This window comes from Gracilinanus agilis, chromosome 1, assembly GCF_016433145.1.
Source record: "Gracilinanus agilis isolate LMUSP501 chromosome 1, AgileGrace, whole genome shotgun sequence".
In the NCBI taxonomy this organism is placed as follows: Eukaryota; Metazoa; Chordata; class Mammalia; order Didelphimorphia; family Didelphidae; genus Gracilinanus; species Gracilinanus agilis.
The window spans coordinates 780,128,497-780,148,569 of record NC_058130.1 but is presented as its reverse complement, the minus strand read 5'-3'; the positions used below and the strand labels follow the sequence as shown (position 1 = coordinate 780,148,569).

General features: G+C 47.6%; 1 protein-coding gene across 1 annotated transcript in view; it reads left to right on the top strand.

Annotated features, from left to right (window-relative positions):
* RSPH14 (radial spoke head 14 homolog) overlaps positions 1 to 20,073 on the top strand; it is a 182,434-nt gene that overhangs the window by 5,452 nt on the left and 156,909 nt on the right. The window contains exons 3-4 of the mRNA XM_044674449.1: positions 1,878 to 1,980; positions 5,538 to 5,656. Coding sequence (XP_044530384.1) covers positions 1,878 to 1,980; positions 5,538 to 5,656 — 222 coding nt within the window. The remainder of the gene's footprint in view (positions 1 to 1,877; positions 1,981 to 5,537; positions 5,657 to 20,073) is intronic.

Genomic DNA, 20,073 nt, shown 5'->3' with positions numbered 1-20,073 from the left:
GGACATTTTGATTTTCTCCCACTATTTTCCTTCTCTTTGTTGCCTTTCCAGTGGCATCTTTAAATGCTCCTGGGAGCCTGGCTTCCCTGGCCCTTGTGATACTGCACTGCCTGCTTTTCCCTCTGTTATTTCTCAGGATTTTTTGAACTAACACTTCTCATGCACTCTCATCATCCTCTTCTTTGGAGGTTGGCATGTATATTGCTCTTCCAAACTGGAGTGGCCTTGGCTGGAGAGAGCTGAGGGAGGATCACAGGGAGGCAGAAGCTGGTGGGTCTTGAGCTCTGGAGGCTTATTGGTCTAAAACCAATAGAGGGAAGCTTTTAGGAGCAGAGGACCACCAGGCTATCTTTGGAGGGAGGGGTGAACCGTCCAATGTCAGAAACACATTGAGCCCATGAAAAGCGTCTGGTCTTCTAGCCTGGGGCAAAACAGGGAGATCCAGGCTTTTGAAACAAATGTATTTTTTTAACATGCATTAGTTTTTTGGGGGGAATTCTAAATTCTCGCCCTTTAGAACCCCCCTCCCTCATTGAGAAGGCAAGTATTGCCTATTGGTTATACATGTGAAGTCATGTAAAACATATGTCTACATTAGCCATATTCTCCCCTTCCCCCACCCCACCCCCCCAAGGCAAGAAAATTAGAGAAGGTAAAACAAGTCAGTTTCAGTCTTTACTCAGAGTTTATCAGTTGTCTCTCTGGAGGTGGATGACATTTTTCATTATGAGTCCTTTGCCACTGCATTAGATCATTGTATTGATCAGAGTAGCTAAGTCTTTCCCCATTGATCATCATACAATATTTTATAAACCCTTACTCTTTGTCTTAGTAATAACTAATTTGTAATAATTTAGTAATAACATTTGGTGACCAGCCTCTCCACTTAGCTGGGCTTATCCTTGGACAGTTGATCTGGGTGGTGAAAGGTTTGCAACTTGGGAAAAGCTGCCAAAGCTGCTATGCCAGTGCCTTAGCCCTTGAAGAGCCCCATCTCCATGGCATTGAGGTGGCACCGCATGTGCACACAGTAGGTTGTTTCTGGCTTTCAGAGTCATCTGCCTTGTGATGATAACATGCACTACAGAATTCATTTCTTCTTTTACTAGCTTTTTAATTTTACTTTTACTTTCTCTGTCCTAGAATTGATTCTGTGAAAAATTATTATTAATTATTTTAATTTCCCTTTAGAAAATTCATTATTGTATATACTTTTAGTTAAAAATCTTTAAAGTTTTAAGTTAATTATGTTTGAAATGATCCATTGGGGAGACTGGTCTCCCAAAGGATCACAGGGGGGAATGTGAAAATAGAAAAATAGAAAATAGAAAATAGAAAACACCTGAACTACATTTACTTACAGCATCCTTTTAAGTTATCTCCTCATTTTATGTATGGAGGCTTGGGAGATAAATTTTGCTGAGACCCACACTGCAGGGGTCTTTATTGGTCTTTGCTTTTGGTAAAGTGCTGCCAGTGTGGGTCTCTGACTCTGTGCTCTGCTCACTCAGCTGAAAGAATCCCCTCTCTCTCTCTCTCTCTCTCTCTCTCTCTCTCTCTCTCTCTCTCTCTCTCTCTCTCTCTCACTTTATTATTATTAAATTCCATATAATAAATACTTTGGGTATTTTATTCATTTTTACTCTCACAATTCTGAGTATCAGTTCTTAGTCAGAAGAACAATACTGGCTAGGCAATGGAGATTAAGTGACTTGCCCAGGGTCCCACAGCTAGGAAGTATCTGAGGCCAGATTGGAACCCAGGACCTCCTGTCTCCAGGCCTGGCTCTCTATCTTGTGCTCTCTACCTGACCCCTTTACTAGTCTTAATGTGAACTCTGAATCTTATGAATGCTCAAAGGTATTTCTGACTTCTAGGGTTTCTGAGCACCTTGAAACTTCTGCTGAATGACGCGGACAGCACCGTGAGGCGTAAAACCTTGGAAGTTTATTACATCATGTCTAGTCACAGTGTGGGCAGGTGGGTATAATCTTAGAGCCTCAGCACTTTTATCAGGGCCTCTTAATTACTGAATGTCAGGCACATTTTGTATTTCTAAAGAAGAATAAAAGACCAGCCATTGGAATGCTGGATTTGGGTCCAAAGAGCTGGGTTTGGGTCTTGGCTCTGTTCCTCACTTCTTCCCTTAACCTCTGTTGTTTCAGGTTCTTTATTTGTAAGATCAAGGGGTGGGATTAGCTCCTTTGTAAGATCCCTTCCAGCCCTAACTCCTGTGACCCCTGTTGTCTGTCTCATGAAGGTGTCTGGCCTCTGACATGTGGGACAGTAGGGTGAGAAGAGCATTTTGCCTTTGGAACTAGCCCCATGGGATTCCCACTGAGCTGTGGGTTAGAAATCGGCGTGAATTTAGGGTTAGGGTTAGAGTTAGGGTTAGGGTTAGGGTTAGGGTTAGGGTTAGGGTTAGAAATGACTTCCTATTTGCATTGTGTCTACATTCCAGTGTGGGTTCCTTCAGGCCTTACCCCTCGTTTCCTGAGCACGTAGCAGAGGGTCTCAAGTGGGGCTGGTGTCGAGTGGAATAGGCAAGCCAGGCCAGGGGAAGGAGCCCTTTCCAAGAGATGGCTTCCTGCGATGGAGTTTCATGAGCTTGGCATTTCTCTGCTCAGGCAATCTTCCTGCTGCCCCCGGTTCTCTGTACAGAGCAGCTTCTCATCAGTGTCTCGTGAATTGAATTATGTTTGCTCTGCTCTTTTTCCAGATCATTAAAAAAATAAATTTGATTGAAACTTCCTCTTGGGCTCTGTGGCTGAGATTTAAAGGGGCTTCACAGAAAAATGAGATGAACTGGTCACTGTTGAAATCACAGGCCCATTTATTTGGTGCGTTTAAGGGAAGCCTTCAGACACTCTTAAGCGGGACAGTGAGAGCAAGGGAAAGCTCCTCGGTCATTATTCTCCTTCTTCCAACACCTTCAAAGTGGGACAGGGCAGTCTGGGCAGGGATACCAACAAGCCTCCTACCAGAGAGCAGGGGCACAAGGACTACCGGCTCCAGTGGTTCTGGGAGAGGTTGCCTCCCATCAAGCTGGCTTTGGCCCTCCTGGATCCATCTTTACCAAGTGCTTCAGGGCTGTGCAGGTGTCTTACAAGGAAGAGAGGGCTCCTGCTCGGGTGGATCCAAGTGACTTCCCATGTGGAAACTTGTAGGTATAGACGATCCAGGTCCTGGGGGAGCTGCCAGGCAGAGGGAGGGGCCACAACCAGGGCAGAGACAGTTGTTAGAGAGAAACTAAGGTAGTGTGACACCTCGTGGATCCCGTGCCACCCTTTGGGCCATGCAGAAGTGTAAGGTGGCCAAGCCAAGATCCGAGCTGCCCGCCTGGTGTGGAGTTCTTGTCTAGTGTCCAGCCTGGAGGGCACCTCAGTTCTCCCTTTTGGCCACCAGGGGGCATGCCGCCAGCAAACACCATGGTTGGTTGGTCCTTGAGGCCCACATTTGGCATCTTCTTAGGGGAGCTGGCCATTCCAAAGTCCACCATGGCTGCCTTTAGAATTGGAGCTCACAGATGCCATGGAATGGGGCTCAAACACCCAACCATTCCTGCCCCAAGGAGTCACAGAGCCCCGACTCTCAGTCTGCCTGTGGGTTCAGCCATCCTCATCTGTGTGTGTGAAGAGAAAAGAATAAGAAAGCCAAAGCTTCATGCCTGGTGCTTTCTGATCTGCCTTCTGCCCAACCCTGCTGCTGCCTCCTCACTGGTGTGTCTGAGACCCTCTTGGGTCAGGGATTATGCCAAAAGGAAGTGTGGGGGAAGAGAGCCCTCTGCCCCGCTCACCTCCTCATGGGATTTTCTTAGCTCTCAGTGTTGCCCCATTACGGGGCTCTCTCATGGGTGCTCAGCTCCTCTCATGGGTCTGAACATGGGCTCCAGGGCAGCAACAGTTATCAGAAGCCGCTGTGGCCCACCAGCACCCCACATGGCAAACAGAAAGGCTCTCATGGGCACACCTATGGAAAAAGGATGCCAGCCTGTGGACTCATTCCCAGCTCTTTTCCAACCCTTTGACTCTGCCAGCCTCACTGGGAGAAGAAAATGGCACTGCTCAGAAACCAGATGTTGAGGGTTTGTCAGCGCCATCCCCTGGGCTCCAGGGGAAAACATCCTAGTTCAGATAGGCAGGAGGACAATGGCGTGGACAAAGGCTTTTTACAAATCACAGCTCTTCCTGGACCAGAATGTGTGTTCAGTTGTGTGTAGATAGAGTAAATACAATGCATATATGATACGTATTCTCTCTCTACACATACACACACACACACACACACACACACACACGTGCATCCTCCCCTCCTCCCTTCCTTGCCAAGGCAAACAAACCGTGAACACAAATGATCTCAGTCCATGCTGTCTTCTCCAGCAGATTGCTGACTCTCTCATCCTCACCTTCCACTATCTTTAACTTCTCCCTGTCTCCTGGTGGCCGCCCTGATGCTTACAGCGTGCCAACGTCTCCCTCACCCCCCCCCCCCCAAATCCCACACTTCCTCCATCCATTCCCAAAAACCATCGTCACGTCTTTCCTCTCTTTTGTGGAAACTGGAAAAGACCATCTACACGAGGTGCCTCCACCTCCTTTCTTCGCTTTCATTTTCTTTAGTTGGGCTTTTGACATTGTCCTTCAACAGAAACTATTCTCTCCAAAGTTCCTAGCAGTGTCTTTTAAAAAAAATAAATCCTTACCTTCTGCTTAGAATTGATACTAAATATCAGTTCCAAGGCAGAAGAGAGGTAAGGGCTAGACATTTGGGGTCAAATGACTTGTCCAGGGTCACACAGAGCTAGGAAGTGTCTGAGGCCAGATGGGAATTCAGACCCTCCTTCCCCCCTCCTCCCAGCCTCCCATTTTCTAGGCCCAGCTCACTATCCATTGAGTCATCTCACTTCCCCTAACGATGACTTAATCGCTGAATCAATGACCTCATTCTCTTGGCAGCCTTGACCCAGTTGTTATGGATGATCCCCAAACTGTGTGGCATTCTTTGCCTCCTTTTCTGCATCTCTCTATATTGCTGTGGGCCAGGGCACTGCAGGGTGGGGAACTGGCTCCATCTTTCTTTCTTTGTTTCATGGACTGCCATAGCCAAAGAATGCATTACCTAATGGTCAACCAGTAAGGAGCCTTTCCAAGTTTGGCAAGGCTGGTTCTTGAAAGACAGACACGGCCTGCTAGGGCTTCTGGCACTTACACGTTCCCAGCCTCTCTTCAAGAACTAGGGCCACTCCATAATGAGATGTCAGAAGAAGGTTTGTGTTGAGCAAGGATGGATCTCTCTCCCTCTCTGTCCCTAACTCTCCTCTGTCTCCCCATTCCCCTTGCTTCCTCTCTGCATATGTACCTCTGTGTATGCCATCTTTCATCAGGATCTCTCCAGAGGGGTACAGTCTCTCTTTGGGGAGCCACAAGGGCTGCCCTTAGAAGCAGGGATGGGGGCTATTGTGTCTGGGAACTTTGTGGCCATCTCTAACCTCTCCCTAAAGCCGAGCTCTTTCTTTCTTTCTCTCTTCCTTTCTCTAGAGAAGGCTTTTTAAAAAACCGAGTCATCATGGCCCTGGCCAAGAACCTGGAGGACCCCGTGCTGTTGTGCCGCAAATTCTTACATATGACCTACGTGAGATTGGCGCAGGTGCCCAAAGGTAGGACTTCCTTTGTGTGGTGAGCATGGCAGCCTTCCTTTGGTTGCTTTGGAGACCCCGGTTGGTTATCTCCATCTTTGCTGCAGATGGTAGCATGGACAAAGTTCTTTTAAAATTGCACAGAAGGAAGCCTTCATCTGGAGCAGGCTTCAGTGTTAGACGTAAAGTATCCTGAGGTTCCTCCTGGGCTGCTACTGAAGCAGAGATTAATGAGACTGAGAAACTGAGTCTGGGGCAGCTTGCATTCACCGGCAGTGCTCCCCCTGTGCTCCTTTGTCATCCCCACCCCTATTTGTTTTTGTTTTTAAGCCCTTAGTTTTTCTCTTAGAATGGACACTGTGTATTGGCTCTAAGGCAGAAGAGCAGGAAGGGCTAACCAATGGGGGTTAAGTGATTTGCCCAGGGCCCCACAGCTAGGAAGTGTCTGAGGGAGGCCAGATTGGAACCCAGGACCAACTGTTTCTAGGCCTGGCTTTCTATCTACTGAGCCACCTAACTGCCCCCATAATTTGTGGAGGATCCATCCTGCCTTCAAGGATGCCTCCTCCATGAAGTCTTCCTTGACCTTCCAGACCCTCCAGGAGAGAGAAAGAGAGACAGAGAGAGGGAGAGAGAGAGAGAGAGAGAGAGAGAGAGAGAGAGAGAGAGAGAGAGAGAGAGAGAGAGAGCTCTGCTTCTTTATAAACCATCTAATACTTAGCTGCTATCCCATTTCTCCGTATTTTCATACCCATTTGTATGATACTTACATAAATACTTATGTGTACATATATATAATACTTAAATGTACTTATATGAACATCTACATACTTCTGTATACATATTTATACATATCATGTCCCTCCTGCCTGCAGTTCGAGAGTGTGAGCTCCTTGTGGGCAGGACCAGCTTCATTTTGTATCTCTGTATCCTCGGTGCCTAGCCCAGAAGCTGGCACATAATAGGTAGTTGTTTAATAAATGCTTGGTGACTTGACGATGCTTGGCCTTAAGATAGAATTCAATAAGTGTTCTACAGAAGAGAGAACTCATGCTAGTGGGCTCAGCGAGGTGATTCCTTGGCAGGATGACACTGGTCGTAGATGATGATGTGAAACAAGTCAGAGCAAAGAGGCATGGTTCATAAGAAGAATGGAACAAGCAGAATCTCCCCAAAGAACCCTCTTCCCCGCCACCTTCCTCCTAAGAGAACCAAAAAACCAACCAACCCAACAAAGTGAAAAAGGATCCCAAGCTTTTGTTTGGTACTTTGAGGTCCCAAAAGTCATTTCCATACATTATATGGTTTACTTTCATCCTTGTTTATGACATCCAGAACTGTAACTTCCATCTCTCTGGCATTTCAAGGTTTGAAGGCTATTTCCCCAGAACCCCCTTAACACAGGCCGTGCAAGGAGAGGGAGCTCATTTTGGAGATGAGGAACATGGTCCTCAGAGAGGGCATGTGATTTGCTCAGGGCCACATAGCCAACCCCAGGATTCTAAGAGCAACCTCATGGCAACTGTTGATGCATTTGCTCTGGAGGAATTGTGTTGGGAAGGAAGCGGGTCTGGGAGTCTGGATACTGATGCTTTTCTGGGGCCTGATGAGACTAGATGTGATTCCATCTGCTCTAGTTTGATGGAATGACCATTTGTTTCTTCTTTCTTTTCTTTTCTTTTTTAATAATATTTTATTTTTCTCCAATTAAATGTTACATTTTTTTTAAACCCTTTGTACTTTGGTGTATTGTCTCATAGGTAGAAGATTGGTAAGGGTGGGCAATGGGGGTCAAGTGACTTGCCCAGGGTCACACAGCTGGGAAGTGGCTGAGGCCGGGTTTGAACTTAGGACCTCCTGTCTCTAGGCCTGACTCTCACTCCACTGAGCTACCCAGCTGCCCCTAAATGTTACATTTTTTAAAACATTCATTTTCTTTAAAAATCTGAGTCCCGAATTTTCTCTCTCCTTTTCCCCTCAGTGAGACAGTAAACTGTGATATAGATTTTACATGTGAAATCATATAAAACATTTTTCCATATTAGTCATTTTGTAGAAGAGATCTCAAATGAAAAAAAGAAGAAAGAAAATGAAACATACTATGTTCCAGACTGCATTGTTCTTCATCAGTTTTTTCTCAGAGGGCTGATGGCATTTTTCATCATGAGTCTTTGAGAATGTCTTGGATCACTGCATTGCTGAGAATGACCAGGTCATTCAGAGACCATCAAGTATTGCTGTCACTGTGTACAATGGTTTTCTGGTTCTGCTCACTTCACTTTGCATCAGTTAATGGAAGCTTTTCTAGATTTTCTCAAAATCATTCTGCTCATCATTTCTTAACAGCACATGAGTATTCCACCACAGTCATAGACCATAGCTTGTTCAGCTATTCTCTAGTTGATGGGCAACCCCACAATTTCCAATTCTTTGCCATCACACAAAAGAGCTGCCATGAATATTTTTGTACAGATAGATCCTTTGTTCTTTTCTTTGATTTCTTTGGGATACAGATTTCTTAGTGATATTGCTGGATTAAAGGACATGCAGTTTTAGAGCCCATTAGACATAGGAACAAGCATTTCTTTTTATTTATTTATTTAGTTTTATCTTTATTTTAGCGACAAATTTACACATAAGTTTTCCAAATTTATATGATTCATGTTGTCTCCTTCCCTTCTCTCTCTCCTCCCAGAATTGACAAGCAATTCAATCTGGGTTGTACATATATTATCATTCAAAACATATTTCCACATTATTCATTTTTGTGAGTGAATAATCTTGTAAAACTAAAACCCCAAATCATATACCCAAATAAACAGGTGATAAATCATCTGCTTTTATATTCCAACAGTTCTTTCTCTAGAGGTAAGTAGCATTCTTTTTCATAAGTCTCTCAGAATTGTCCTGGATTATTGTATTGTTGTTAGTAGCAAAGTCTGTCACATTTGATTGTCCCACAGAATTGCAGTTACTGTGTATAAACTTCTCCTGGTTCTGTTCATTTCACTCTGCATTAGTTCACGTTGGCCTTTCCAGTTCTGTCTTAAATCATCCTGTTCATTGTTCCTTATAGCACAATAGTGTTCTCTCACCACTATATACCACAATTTGTTTAGCCATTTCCCAACTGCGGGATGTCTCTCTCTCTCTCTTTAATTTAAATTTTTTATTTAATTAATTAATTTGGAGCGTTTTCCCATGGCTATAGGATTCATGTTCTATCCCTCCTCTCTTCCCACCCCCTCTCATAGCTGACATGCATTTCCACTGGGTTTTACATGTGTCATTGATCAAGACCTATTTCCATATTATTGATATTTGCATTAGGGTACTCATTTTGAGTCCATATCCCTAATTATATCCCCATCCTCCTATGTGATCAGGCAGTTGTTTTTCTTCTGCGTTTCCGCTCCCACAGTTCTTTCTCTGGATGTGGATAGTGTTCTTTCTCCTAAGTCCCTTAGAATTGTCCTGGGTCATTGCGTTGCTGCTAGTATAGAAGTCCATTACATTTGATTTTACCACAGTACATCCGTCTCTGTGTACAACGTTCTCCTGGCTCTGCTCCTTTCACTCTGCATCATTTCCTGGAGGTTGTTCCAGTTCACATGGAATTCCTCCTGCTTATTATTCCTTTGAGCACAATAGTATTCCATCACCAGCATATACCACAATTTGTTCAGCCATTCCCCAATTGAAGGGCATCCCCTCATTTTCCAGTTTTTTTTTGCCACCACAAAGAGCACAGCTATAAATATTTTTGTACAAGTCTTTTTCCTTATGATCTCTTTGGGGTATAAACCCAGCAGTGGTATAGCTGGATCAAAGGGCAGGCAGTCTTTTAGCGCTCTTTGGGCAGAGTTCCAAATCACCATCCAGAAGGGTTGAATCAATTTACAACTCCACCAGAAATGCATTAATGTCCCACTTTTGCCACATCCTGAGGGACGTCTCTAGTTTCCAATTCTTTGCCACCACAAAGAGCCCAGCTAGAAATACTTTTGTACAAACATGTCCTTTCCCATTTGGAATGAACATTTCTTAAGAGCTCTCTGACATACTCCATGTGAGGAAGTGCTCTGGATTCTGGGTGGGAGGTCAAATGACAACCTAATAACAACTGGTTTTTGTAAAGCACATGGCAAAGAGTGGTTGTAGTGGGTCTCACTGGATCCTAAGAACCCAGGAAAGTGGGTGATGATGGTTCAGATTCAAGACTCCCTCTACCCTTCCATGTAACTGCCTAAATGCCAACAATCCATGCCACCCTACAGCTTTCTAATAGTGGGTCATCTCTGTATGTGGAGATATGAATAAAGACCAGATAATTGGAGGAGGGGGAGAACCCAGACAGGGGGATCTGGAAAATGGGGATAATGAAAGCATCTACTTCCCAGGGTGATGGTGAGGTAAAATAAGATCATGTTTGTAAAGCATTTGGCATCATGCCCAGGACAGAGTTGGTGCTAAATAAATGCTTATTCCCTTGCCCACATAGTAACAAAGGTGAGGAAGGAGTACATTCCAGGCATGAATGACAGTTTGGGCAAAGACAGAGATAGGAAATGGTGTTTGGGGTCTAGTAAGAGAGCAGGTTTGCCTGGCATGTGGAGTGCATTATGCATGAAGTCTTGAGGACTAAAGCCTGAGGACTGCTTCGAGATGCCCTTGGGAGTTAGGACTGTAGGCCTAGAGCTCCAGGGAGGATGTGGCTAACAGTGATGGGATCAACAGAGAGATCAGGAAAGAGGAGAATGGAGGAATGGAATCCTTGAGAAGTGCTGGTGGTGGGAAGAGGTGTTATTAAATGGAGCATCGGCTATTTCCTCTAGGATTGTGACTGTGATAGGGAGGAGAGGAGGGGACATTTGCTTGTTCTCTATGGTAGCAAGGCCAAAGGAAGGCCTATGAAGAATGGGAGAGACCTGGGCCTGCAGGGAGGCAACAGGAGAACAGTCAACTCATACAGTGCAATTCAAGCCGATGGGAACAGATCAGCCATGGGGAAGACAAAGAGCAAAGAGGAGGGAGGGCAGATGATGTAGAGGGGAGAGTTAGGATGTCAGGGAAACTTGAGAGTTAGAGGTGAGAAGGGGGAGTCTTCTAGGCAGAGGATGCTGGGAGATGAGAGTCCTAGAAGTGAATAAAATATAAGAAAACTGAAAAGGTCAGAATGGCCCATGGTGTGAAGAGCTCTGTGTGGCAAGCAGAAGGTTTTCTATTTGATCCTAGAGATGGTAGGAGCTTCTGGATGGCAGAAACCGACAGGGTCAGGCCTATACTTGAGGATAAACACTGGCAACTGAATGGGGGGCAGATGGGTTGAGGAGACCAATTAGAAGGCTGTTTTAGTAGTTCAAATGAGAGGTGCTGAAGACCTGAATTTGTGGGGTGCCTGTTTGAGTGAAGAGATAGATATGAAGGTTGAAATGGCAAAATAAGATTTAGTGATGGATTATGTCATAAGTTTGGTGAGAGAGTGAGATGTTGGGGATGGCACCAAGGTTGGGAGCTGGGTGGTGGGAAGAAGGGCTTCCTCTCCATTCCAGACTGGAGTAAAAGGAGGGAATGGTGGCTGAGGTCAAAGGGTGTTAGAGACAAAGAAGAGACAAGAGGCAGGTTGCTGCAAGTGGGCTCTCGGCTCAGGAAAGTAGGAGATGAGATCTCCCTAGAGGAGCTCTCTGTCTTGAGAGCACACTAAAGATGGTGGGCAAAGTCCATTGTTTGGGCTGAGAGTGAAGCAAGGCAGCAGCTGATAGGATCCCAGCAGGCAAGGGACAGCCAGGTTGGGGTGGCAGTTAGGCTTGGAGTTAGGTCCCTGTTTGGAGTAGGAGTCAGGAACAACAGCTACCCCACGAGTGGGAGGCCAGCCGAGGGGCCAGGCTTCAGTACAAGGCGGACAACAATGGGGCCATTTTACTTTATTTTTTTAAACCCTCACCCTCCGTCTTGGAATCAATACTGTGTATGGTTCCAAGGCAGAAGAGTGGTAAGGGCTAGGCAATGGGGGTCAAGTGACTTGCCCAGGGTCACACAGCTGGGAAGTGTCTGAGGCCGGATTGGAACCCAGGACCTTCATTTTAGCAAATAATTTCTTAATCTGTTGCCCTTGGATTTTGGGGTGTGTACACTTGCTTCATGCCTAGCTTTGGGCAGTTGGTTCTGCCCTGAAACTTCCTCTGAATTTGCTTCAGCTGGAGCACCCCTGCTGCCCACATCACCTCAGCCTCGCCCTCATTTTTTTGGCTTGGCGATGGCTGCCTCTCTTTAGTAGCAGCAGCCAAGGGCAGGGGCGTCTTGCTGGACGGGGAAGGAACCATGTATTATCTAAGCTTTGAATCTCTCCCTCAGTGCCCTGGACTTAAAGGGAAGTTGGTATTTGGTGTGGGAAGTACCTGTGTACCTCAGTTTTGTTTTCCAGATTTTTATTTCTATATTAGGGACTAAGTATGCCTCTCTTTCTGCTTGAAATGATGTGCTAGGCTCTTCCTCAGATTGAGCTTTCCAGAGAATGGTTCTATTTGACCAGCAGGTGGTGCTTAGGGATTGCCCTTTGTGGCAGTGCTCCTGCCTGGCTCCTTCCTTCTTGCCTCTGAATCATTCACCTTGAGTATTCTCTGGGAGTGTTGTCAGGGCCTGGCAGGCCTCTCCTAGAGCCTTCCTTGGGGATGGCAGAAGCCATGGTTTCAGCAACACCTTCCTCCTGGCATAGAGTAGGTGCCCCTAGCGTGCACTTTAATTCCACTCATGACAGTCATCAGCTGGGGACCCCAGGCACACCGCTGGAGAAGATTCTTGTTCTCTCACCCAGGGCTTTGCAGACCAGCAAGCTCTATAGCAGTAATTCCCAAAGTGGGCGCCACCGCCCCCTGGTGGGTGCTGCAGCGATCCAGGGAGCAGTGATGGCCACACTGTTTTTGTATTACATTCTATTCTGAGTTCAGTAAATAGTTTCATAATTTCCAGGGGGTGCGAAATAGTATTTTTTCTGGAAAGGGGGCGGGAGGCCAAAAAAAGTTTGGGAACCCCAGCTCTATAGGAAGGGGGCGCTTTTTTTGTCATCTTACATATGATGCCCATCACCCATAGAGGTCGGATAGCTGTGCGTGTCAGAGCTGGCGAAGACCTCGTTGGAACTCCCCTGTTATGTACCAAATGCTGTGCTCAGGGCCAGGAAGTGGGATGGGCTCAGGGTGGGGAGAATGCTAAATGCTAAGCAGGGGAGTTTATGCTGAATCCTAGAGGTAACGGGAAATCATTAGACTGGATTGAGTCAGGGATCAGTCAATTAAGTAACAAGCAAGTAAATGCCTGCTGTGTGCCAGGCCCTGTGCGGAGTGCTGGAAATGGGCAAAGAAGCAAAAGACAAGGCCTGCCCTCCGGGAGCTTACAATCAGAGACTGGGGTTAGCCTTGGTAACTTCCTAATTGAGGAAGGAAGGGGAGTGACCAGGGTAGGAGCAATGACCAAGACTTTGATTGGGTAGTGGCTATGAATAGCATGAATCTCAAAGGAAAGGGAGGTTACTAAGGGCTGGAGGTAGGGGGAGAAGCTGAAAGTGGCCATGGGGAGCAAGGAGTGTTCCAATTCCCCCCACCCCACACACATTCTGCCCCAACCAGTGCACCCAAGAGAATGGGCGGAGGTACCACCAGCACTGACGGAGTGACCATGATGGAGGCTGTGTCATCAGGGGAAAGCCAGCTTTTACTAAGAGCCAGAAGGTGGAAGAAGTGGGAGAAGAAAAGATGAAGGAAGTTTGTTGGCTATGGAACAGGCATTCCAGAAGGCACAGTGAAAAGGTTGAGTAGAATTGGGCTAAAACTCTGGGAGAAAAGTTGTGGGGGATGGGAATGCAGAATGAGGTGGGAGGGGGTAAGGAGAGGGCTTGAGATGATGGGCTATAGGAGATCTGAGTCTCTAGGATGGGAAATGTGACCGGGGGCAGGAAGGCTCCTCAGTGAGTAGAGGTACCCTCAACAGAAACAGGGAACTTGGAAGAGGGAGCCGGTTGCCATGTCGATTTGGAGATGGCTTTGAAACCTCCAGTTGGAAATGCCCAAAAGGTAATTATTAATTTAGGATTCAAGCTCAGGGAAAATAGAGGTGGGAGTGACAGTCCTAGAGAAGATAATCAAACCCAAAGGGATGGATAAGGTCACCCAGTGAAAGTGTAGAGAGAAAAGAGGTAGCCCAAGGCAGAGCTGATAGGCCTCGCCTTTTACCATTTTAAGGCACGATTACGTTAAGTGCGTGTTGTACTCGACTGTGTTCTTGTGGGGTTGATTCTCAAAATGGAAGAGGAATGTCTGTGAGCCACCTGGGAAAGCCAATCTCATCACTAGTTAGCTAGTCTGTCAGTAGCCGTTTACTAAGCTCTTACTATGTGCCAGGCACCATGCAGAGGGCTGGAGCCACAGAGACAGAGGGATCCAGCCCTGGCCTTTGGTGGGCTTCCATTCCAAGGAGGGTGTAAATACATATATACTATGTATGAAATGACTAGAAGGAGAAGAGGCACCAGCAGTTGGGGGTAGGGGTGAGGGCAGGAATCAGGCAAGTCTTCATCACAGAAAATGGCCCTTGAGGGAACCAGGGATTCTCAGGGTCGAAATAAGGAGGGAGGGCATTTCAGCCATGGGGACAGCCAGGGCAGAGGCCCAGAGGTAGGAGATAGCAATGCCTTCTTGTGAAACAGTAAATAAGTCTGTGGGGCTGGACCCCAGCATGTGGGAAGGCCTGGAAGGGTAGACAGAGTCCAGTGGTGGAGAGCTTTAAATGTCGGAGGAATTCGTATTAAATCTTGGAGGCCCGAGAAAGCCACTGGGATTGGTTGAGCAGGGGGTGGCATGATTAGACCTGCATCTGGAATTCTTTTGGTGGCTGTATGGAGGATGGATGGGAGGTGGAAGAGGCCTGTGCCAGGGAGACAAGGATGGCTGTGTAGGGGCCTGGCCTGGGTTGGTTGACATGTGTGGTGGTTTGGCTTTTGATTTGGTTGTCAGGGTGTTGGCAGCGAGGGTGATAGGTAGAGGATAACACCCACGTTGTGATGGTCTGGAGGACTAGAATCCTTTGAAAGGGATGCCGCGGAAACAGCAGTGGCTGCCATTGAGGCTTTGAGTGGTCGCTGATCCCAGGCATTGTGGTCTTTGAACCCCTCCATTGTTACGGGCCTCCAGAGTTGAAAATATCGTTGCACGGAGGGGCTCCCCATGGTGGTAAGCTTTCCTGCCTTTAGCAAGGCTGTCCTGAAGTTTGGACCCACAGTGGCCCATCAGTGACTGAACCTTACCTGAAGTCTTTCCAGCTCCGAAAGGTCTGTCAGAGCTCGGGCCTTCCAGAACCCTGGATCGCCTTCCAAACATCCGCGGAAGACGAGAAGACGAGAACGATCCCCCCCCTCCCCCCCGCCCTCGCACATACACTGCCAAGAACGTGTCACTTTACAAGCACAGCTATATAAGCATATAGGAAGGCGAGCTACAGTTAGGGGCTTTGCAGTGGAAAGGAACCCAGAGCGGTCTCATCATTGTCCCGGGTCACTCTGCTAAGTGCTGAGGTTTTAGAGAAGATCTTCTTTGTGTTGCGTTGATGGCATCATCCATCTTTTTCGACGGCTGTTAGAAAAAGAAAATGCGTCTTCTCCCAGCATAGAAGGCTCCAAGGGTTCAGAAGCTGCTAGAAAGAGAGCGAGAAAGCTCCGCGTAAAGCAGTAGTGGTTGTTGAAGAATCCCCAACAAGAGGCTGGCCTTGAGGCAGCGCCCATTCCGCTTGCCTCCCGCCTGGCTCTCAGGAGACAAGGTGGAGCTTTTGTTGCAGAGATGAGAAGGAAGACGGATTGATGATTGGTGAAAGAGGGTAGGTTGCCCTCGTTCTTGTGCTGGGGAACCATTATTAGGGGAAAAGAATATGAAGATCTTTGACAGAAAAGGAGAGCAGCATTGAAAAAAGACGAATACAACTCCCAAGTGAGTAGTAGAATGATGACAGATGATGATGAAGGCAATCATGAGGTCAATGGGGATGGCGATGATGCTGATGGTAAGAGAGGCAAGACAGAAAGAGAAGCTCGAAGGGTTTTTGCCTTGGTAGAGACGGATCATCATTAGCCCTGTTGGCAGTGTAAAGGAGAAGGTTACTTTAAAGGAGGCGCCATTGTTGGGAAGGGCATCAGGTCAGGCAGGAGTCAGAGGACTAGACTTTTAAAAAACCTTATTTTCTGGCCTAGTAACAAATCTAAGACAGAAGGGCAAGGGTTAGGTAAATGGGGTTAAGTGACTTGCCCCTAATCACACAGCAAGGAAATATTTGAGGCCAGATTTGAACCCAGGTTCTGACTCCAAGCCTGGCACTCTATCCACTGAATCAGCTTGATGCCATGAGGACCAGGGTTCACATCCGGTCTTCTGACCCGAGGCAAGTCTCTTTGGGTCTCGGGGCCCTCATCTGCAAAATGGGGCTAAAAATACCTGTTCTACCTTTAGAGATAGACTCCTCTGTTGTGAGACTCCAAATAGATAACTCATGTGAAAGTGCTGTTGTCTTTATACTGACGTCAGTCCGTGAGATCACAGCAGTGTTTGGTTTTGGGAAAGCTTGGGAGGGTTTAGAAAGAATTTGGAGGAAGAAAGGGGATCGTAAGGGATCATGCAGCCCAGCCTTCCTATTTCAGTGTTTGTATGGAGAAAGCTTTGACCTTAGACCAGTGATTCCCAAAGTGGGTTCCACCGCCCCCTGGTGGGTGCTGCGGCGATGCAGGGGAGCGGTGATGGCCACAAGTACATTTATCTTTCCTATTCATTGCTATTAAAATAAAAAAATTAATTTCCAGGGGGCTAAGGAATATTTTTTCTGGAAAGGGGGCAGGAGGCCAAAAAAGTTTGGGAACCACTGCCTTAGACTAAAAACCAGGTTCAGGCTCTGTCTGTGGCAGTCATCCAATGTGGAGCCAATGGCAGAGTTGCTTCACCAAGCTGGGCCTCAGTTTCCTCATTTGCAAAAAAGGAGATTGACTAGAGGACACGTAAAACCCCTACTCACTTTAACAGTTTGCGACTCTCCAGATAAGGAAGCAGATTCCCTTGGAGGTTAGGGACCACAAGGGCTGGGCTAGGATGAAGAGCCAGCACTGACCTGGTTCTCAGAGCTGGTTGGGTGACTTCAGAGGAAAAGGCTCCTATTGGCTGCTTAGGGGTTTCAAAGCCAGCAGCCCAACTTTGGAGCCAATGGGATGTCTTCAGTTCTGGAGTCTGAGTGTCATCAATGAGGGGAAGCCTTTGCTTTGGCTCCCATTCCTGTGGTGTTGGAGTGGTGAATGGAGTGAAGGGGATGAATGGCAGAAGAGACAAAGAGTCAATGCTTGGCCAATGATGGATTCTGGAAAGGGAAGAAGGAGGCAGTTGGGATGCTTACTGACCTCTAGGCAAAATGGAAGAATGCTTCAGGGTAGAACAGCCCAATTCTCATACCTGTGTTCTAGAAAGAGATAAAAGAGTAACAGCTCTAATAATCATCAAGAACTAAAGAGAAAACGGGAAGCTTGGGGGCATAACAGAGGGGACCCAGGCAGGGGAGTTCAGTGCTGGGGGGCTTTTCCAGCCCCCAGAGCCTCAGAGAGCACCAGCCTGGAGATGCAAGGGCTGGAAAACTAGAGGGCTTCAAAGAGCAGGCCCTCCTCTGTGGGCCAGGAAAGGCCAGGCTCCTACCAAGATGGCAGCGATGTGCTATGCATGCTAGGACATCTGCAAGCTTGTGGTGATGTGATGAGCCACCCCTGGCAGAGAGGATGCCCATCTTGGTTTCGAACCTTCAAGGATAGCGGTCTCCTTTGCAGAAACAGAGGGGCAGTTAGGGGGAAAGGTGTGAAATCCAGTTTTGAGTCTGTTGAGTTTGAGACATCTTTTGACATTCAGATGGAAACAGCAGCAACCTAGGACTGGAATTCATCTGAGAGATTAGGCCCAGACGGAGAGACGTGAGAGTTATTTGCAAACATATTATTCAACCTATGGGATCACCAAAGGAGAGTGTAGCGAGAGAAGAGAAAAGAGATGGGGACCAGACGTTGGGAGATAGCCATGTTGGGGGGAAGGGTGTGTAAGAATTTGGAGGAGGAGCCTGAGGAATCAATGGTCAGAGAGATGGGAGCTGAGTGATAGGCAGGCCAAGAAACTTGGACCATCTTAGGATGTGTTAAGACAGGGATGGGGTCTGGAATTGGCGAGAAGATAGTTTGCTGTTGTTTGGGTCTAGGCAGGTCCATTCTGGCCTGCCTATGTTCTAGTCCAGGGGTCGGCAACCTTTTTGGCCGTGAGAGCCATAAACGCCACGTTTTTTTAAAATTTAATTTCATGAGAGCCGTGCAGTGCTCACAGTGCGGCTCCTGTAACAGCGCCTGAAAAAAAATGGACTTTATGGCTCCTGCAGAAAGAGCCATATCTGGCCCTCGAAAGAGCCAGATATGGTTCGAGAGCCATACATTGCTGACCCCTGTTCTAGAATATCGTGTTCCGTTTGGGGTATTGTATTGTATTGTATTTTTTTTAAAGTCCTGAACTTCTGTGTATTGGCTCCTTGGTGGAAGAGTGATAAGGGTGGGCAATGGGGGTCAAGTGACTTGCCCAGGGTCACACAGCTGGGAAGTGTCTGAGGCCGGATTTGAACCTTAGGACCTCCCGTCTCTAGGTCTGGCTCTCAATCCACTGAGCTGCCCAGCTGCCCCCTGGGGTATTGTATTTAAGGAAAGACATTGATAAACTGGAGAATGTTCAGAAGAAAGTGACCAGAATGATAGAATTTGAGATTGAGGATCATCTGTTCAAGGAAGAAAAGCCTCGGGGGAACATGCTAGTGGGATTCAAGTCCGTGAAGTACACTTTTTCTTCCTCTCTAAGATGTCAGGGTCAGACTATTCTGCTTGCCCTCAGAGGGCAGAGTGAGGAGGAGTGTGCAGAGATTTCGGACGCCAATTTAGGCTTGATATCAGGAGAATCTTCTTGACAATGAGTCCATTCTCAGCCAAGGGAGGGAGCCAAGTGACCGGTCACCCTAGGCTTGCTGACCACATGTTGGAGATGTTGGAGAGGGGATTCTTGTTTGGGGACTGGCCTGACCAGATGGCCTCGAAGGGCCCCTTCAGCTCTTAGGCTCTGAGAGGTTGTAGGCCATGGAAGTTGAAGGCCAGGCACGTCACTGTCAATAGATTGAAGTCCCTGAGAGTGAAGGACTGTGGTTGAGGGAGAGAGGAAGACTGAGAGCCGGTGCTCTACTCCTTGAGAAAGTAAGCGGACAGGTTGGTGTCAATAAATGGGCTGGGCATCTCGGGCAGGGAGGTCACCACTAGTGTGTGGTGTGAAGATTTGGAAGTGGTAATGAGGATCAGTGGCCTCTGCCACTTCTAGTCTAGAGTGTTTGTGGGGCAGAAGGAAATGTGGCTTCCCATTCTTCCCAGGGAGAAAATTTGAGAGGAAGCACCTTCGCATTCAGGAGAGTGTGACCACGAGAGGAGACTTGGAGAGCTGGGCAGCAGGGCTAAGCTGAATAGGGACTAAAGCCTAGGGAGAGGCCGCAGAGCAGAAGAATTTTCATCTCTGGCCCTGAAGAAGGCCTAGGTAGGATCTGAATGGGGCCAGGGCTGACGTTACTGGGCATCCCAAAGACGAAACGAAGGAGACCCCTACGCAACCCGAGGTGTTATGAGACTTGGACAACCACTGCATTCTACTTCTCCATCATAGTTCTTGTGAGTGGCTGCTTCTGGCCCCTGGTAGGTTAATCTAGTACCAGAGACTGCTAAAACTCCAGGCATACATCATTCCCTTCTCCTTCCACCTGGCCTGGCCTGTGGCAGTAACGGGAACAATGGTCCTTCCTGTCTCCTTAAGGCCGGGGACTCTTAGCACACGTGTGGCTGCAGGGTGGCTCCGGATCCCCCCAGTGGCTGTGGAGCATTGCCCAAAGTGACCAAGAGTGATGTTGGGACCCTTCCCCAATTGGCAGTGGCGGTTGCTGGTGGTGGAGAATGTCAGGAGGAGCCAAGGCTGAGGTTGTAGCAGTGGCAGTAACAATTGTGCCTCCTCTTTCCTTAGTGGCCCCAATTTCCCTGGCGTGAGTAGGCACAAGATGCCATGTTCTCTCCCCTCACGGGCTCTGTAAGGTAGGGAGAGAAAGCTCAACTCACTGGTAGCAGAGCTTGGAATCCAACCAATAGCTTCTGAGCCCGAGGCCCGTTCCATTGTGTCTTCCTATCTCTGGCAATTTCCTGGCTACTTGGGAAGATGAACTTCTGGGAGAGGCCAGCCTGGCACAAGTTCCACCAAAGAAGAATCCGAGACGGGATGAGGCGGGGAGCCTAGGGCTTCTCCTCCCAGGAGGCCCTGCAGGCGCAGAAGGCGAGGACACCGACACTGGGTTTTGATTCCGTGGTTGCTTTC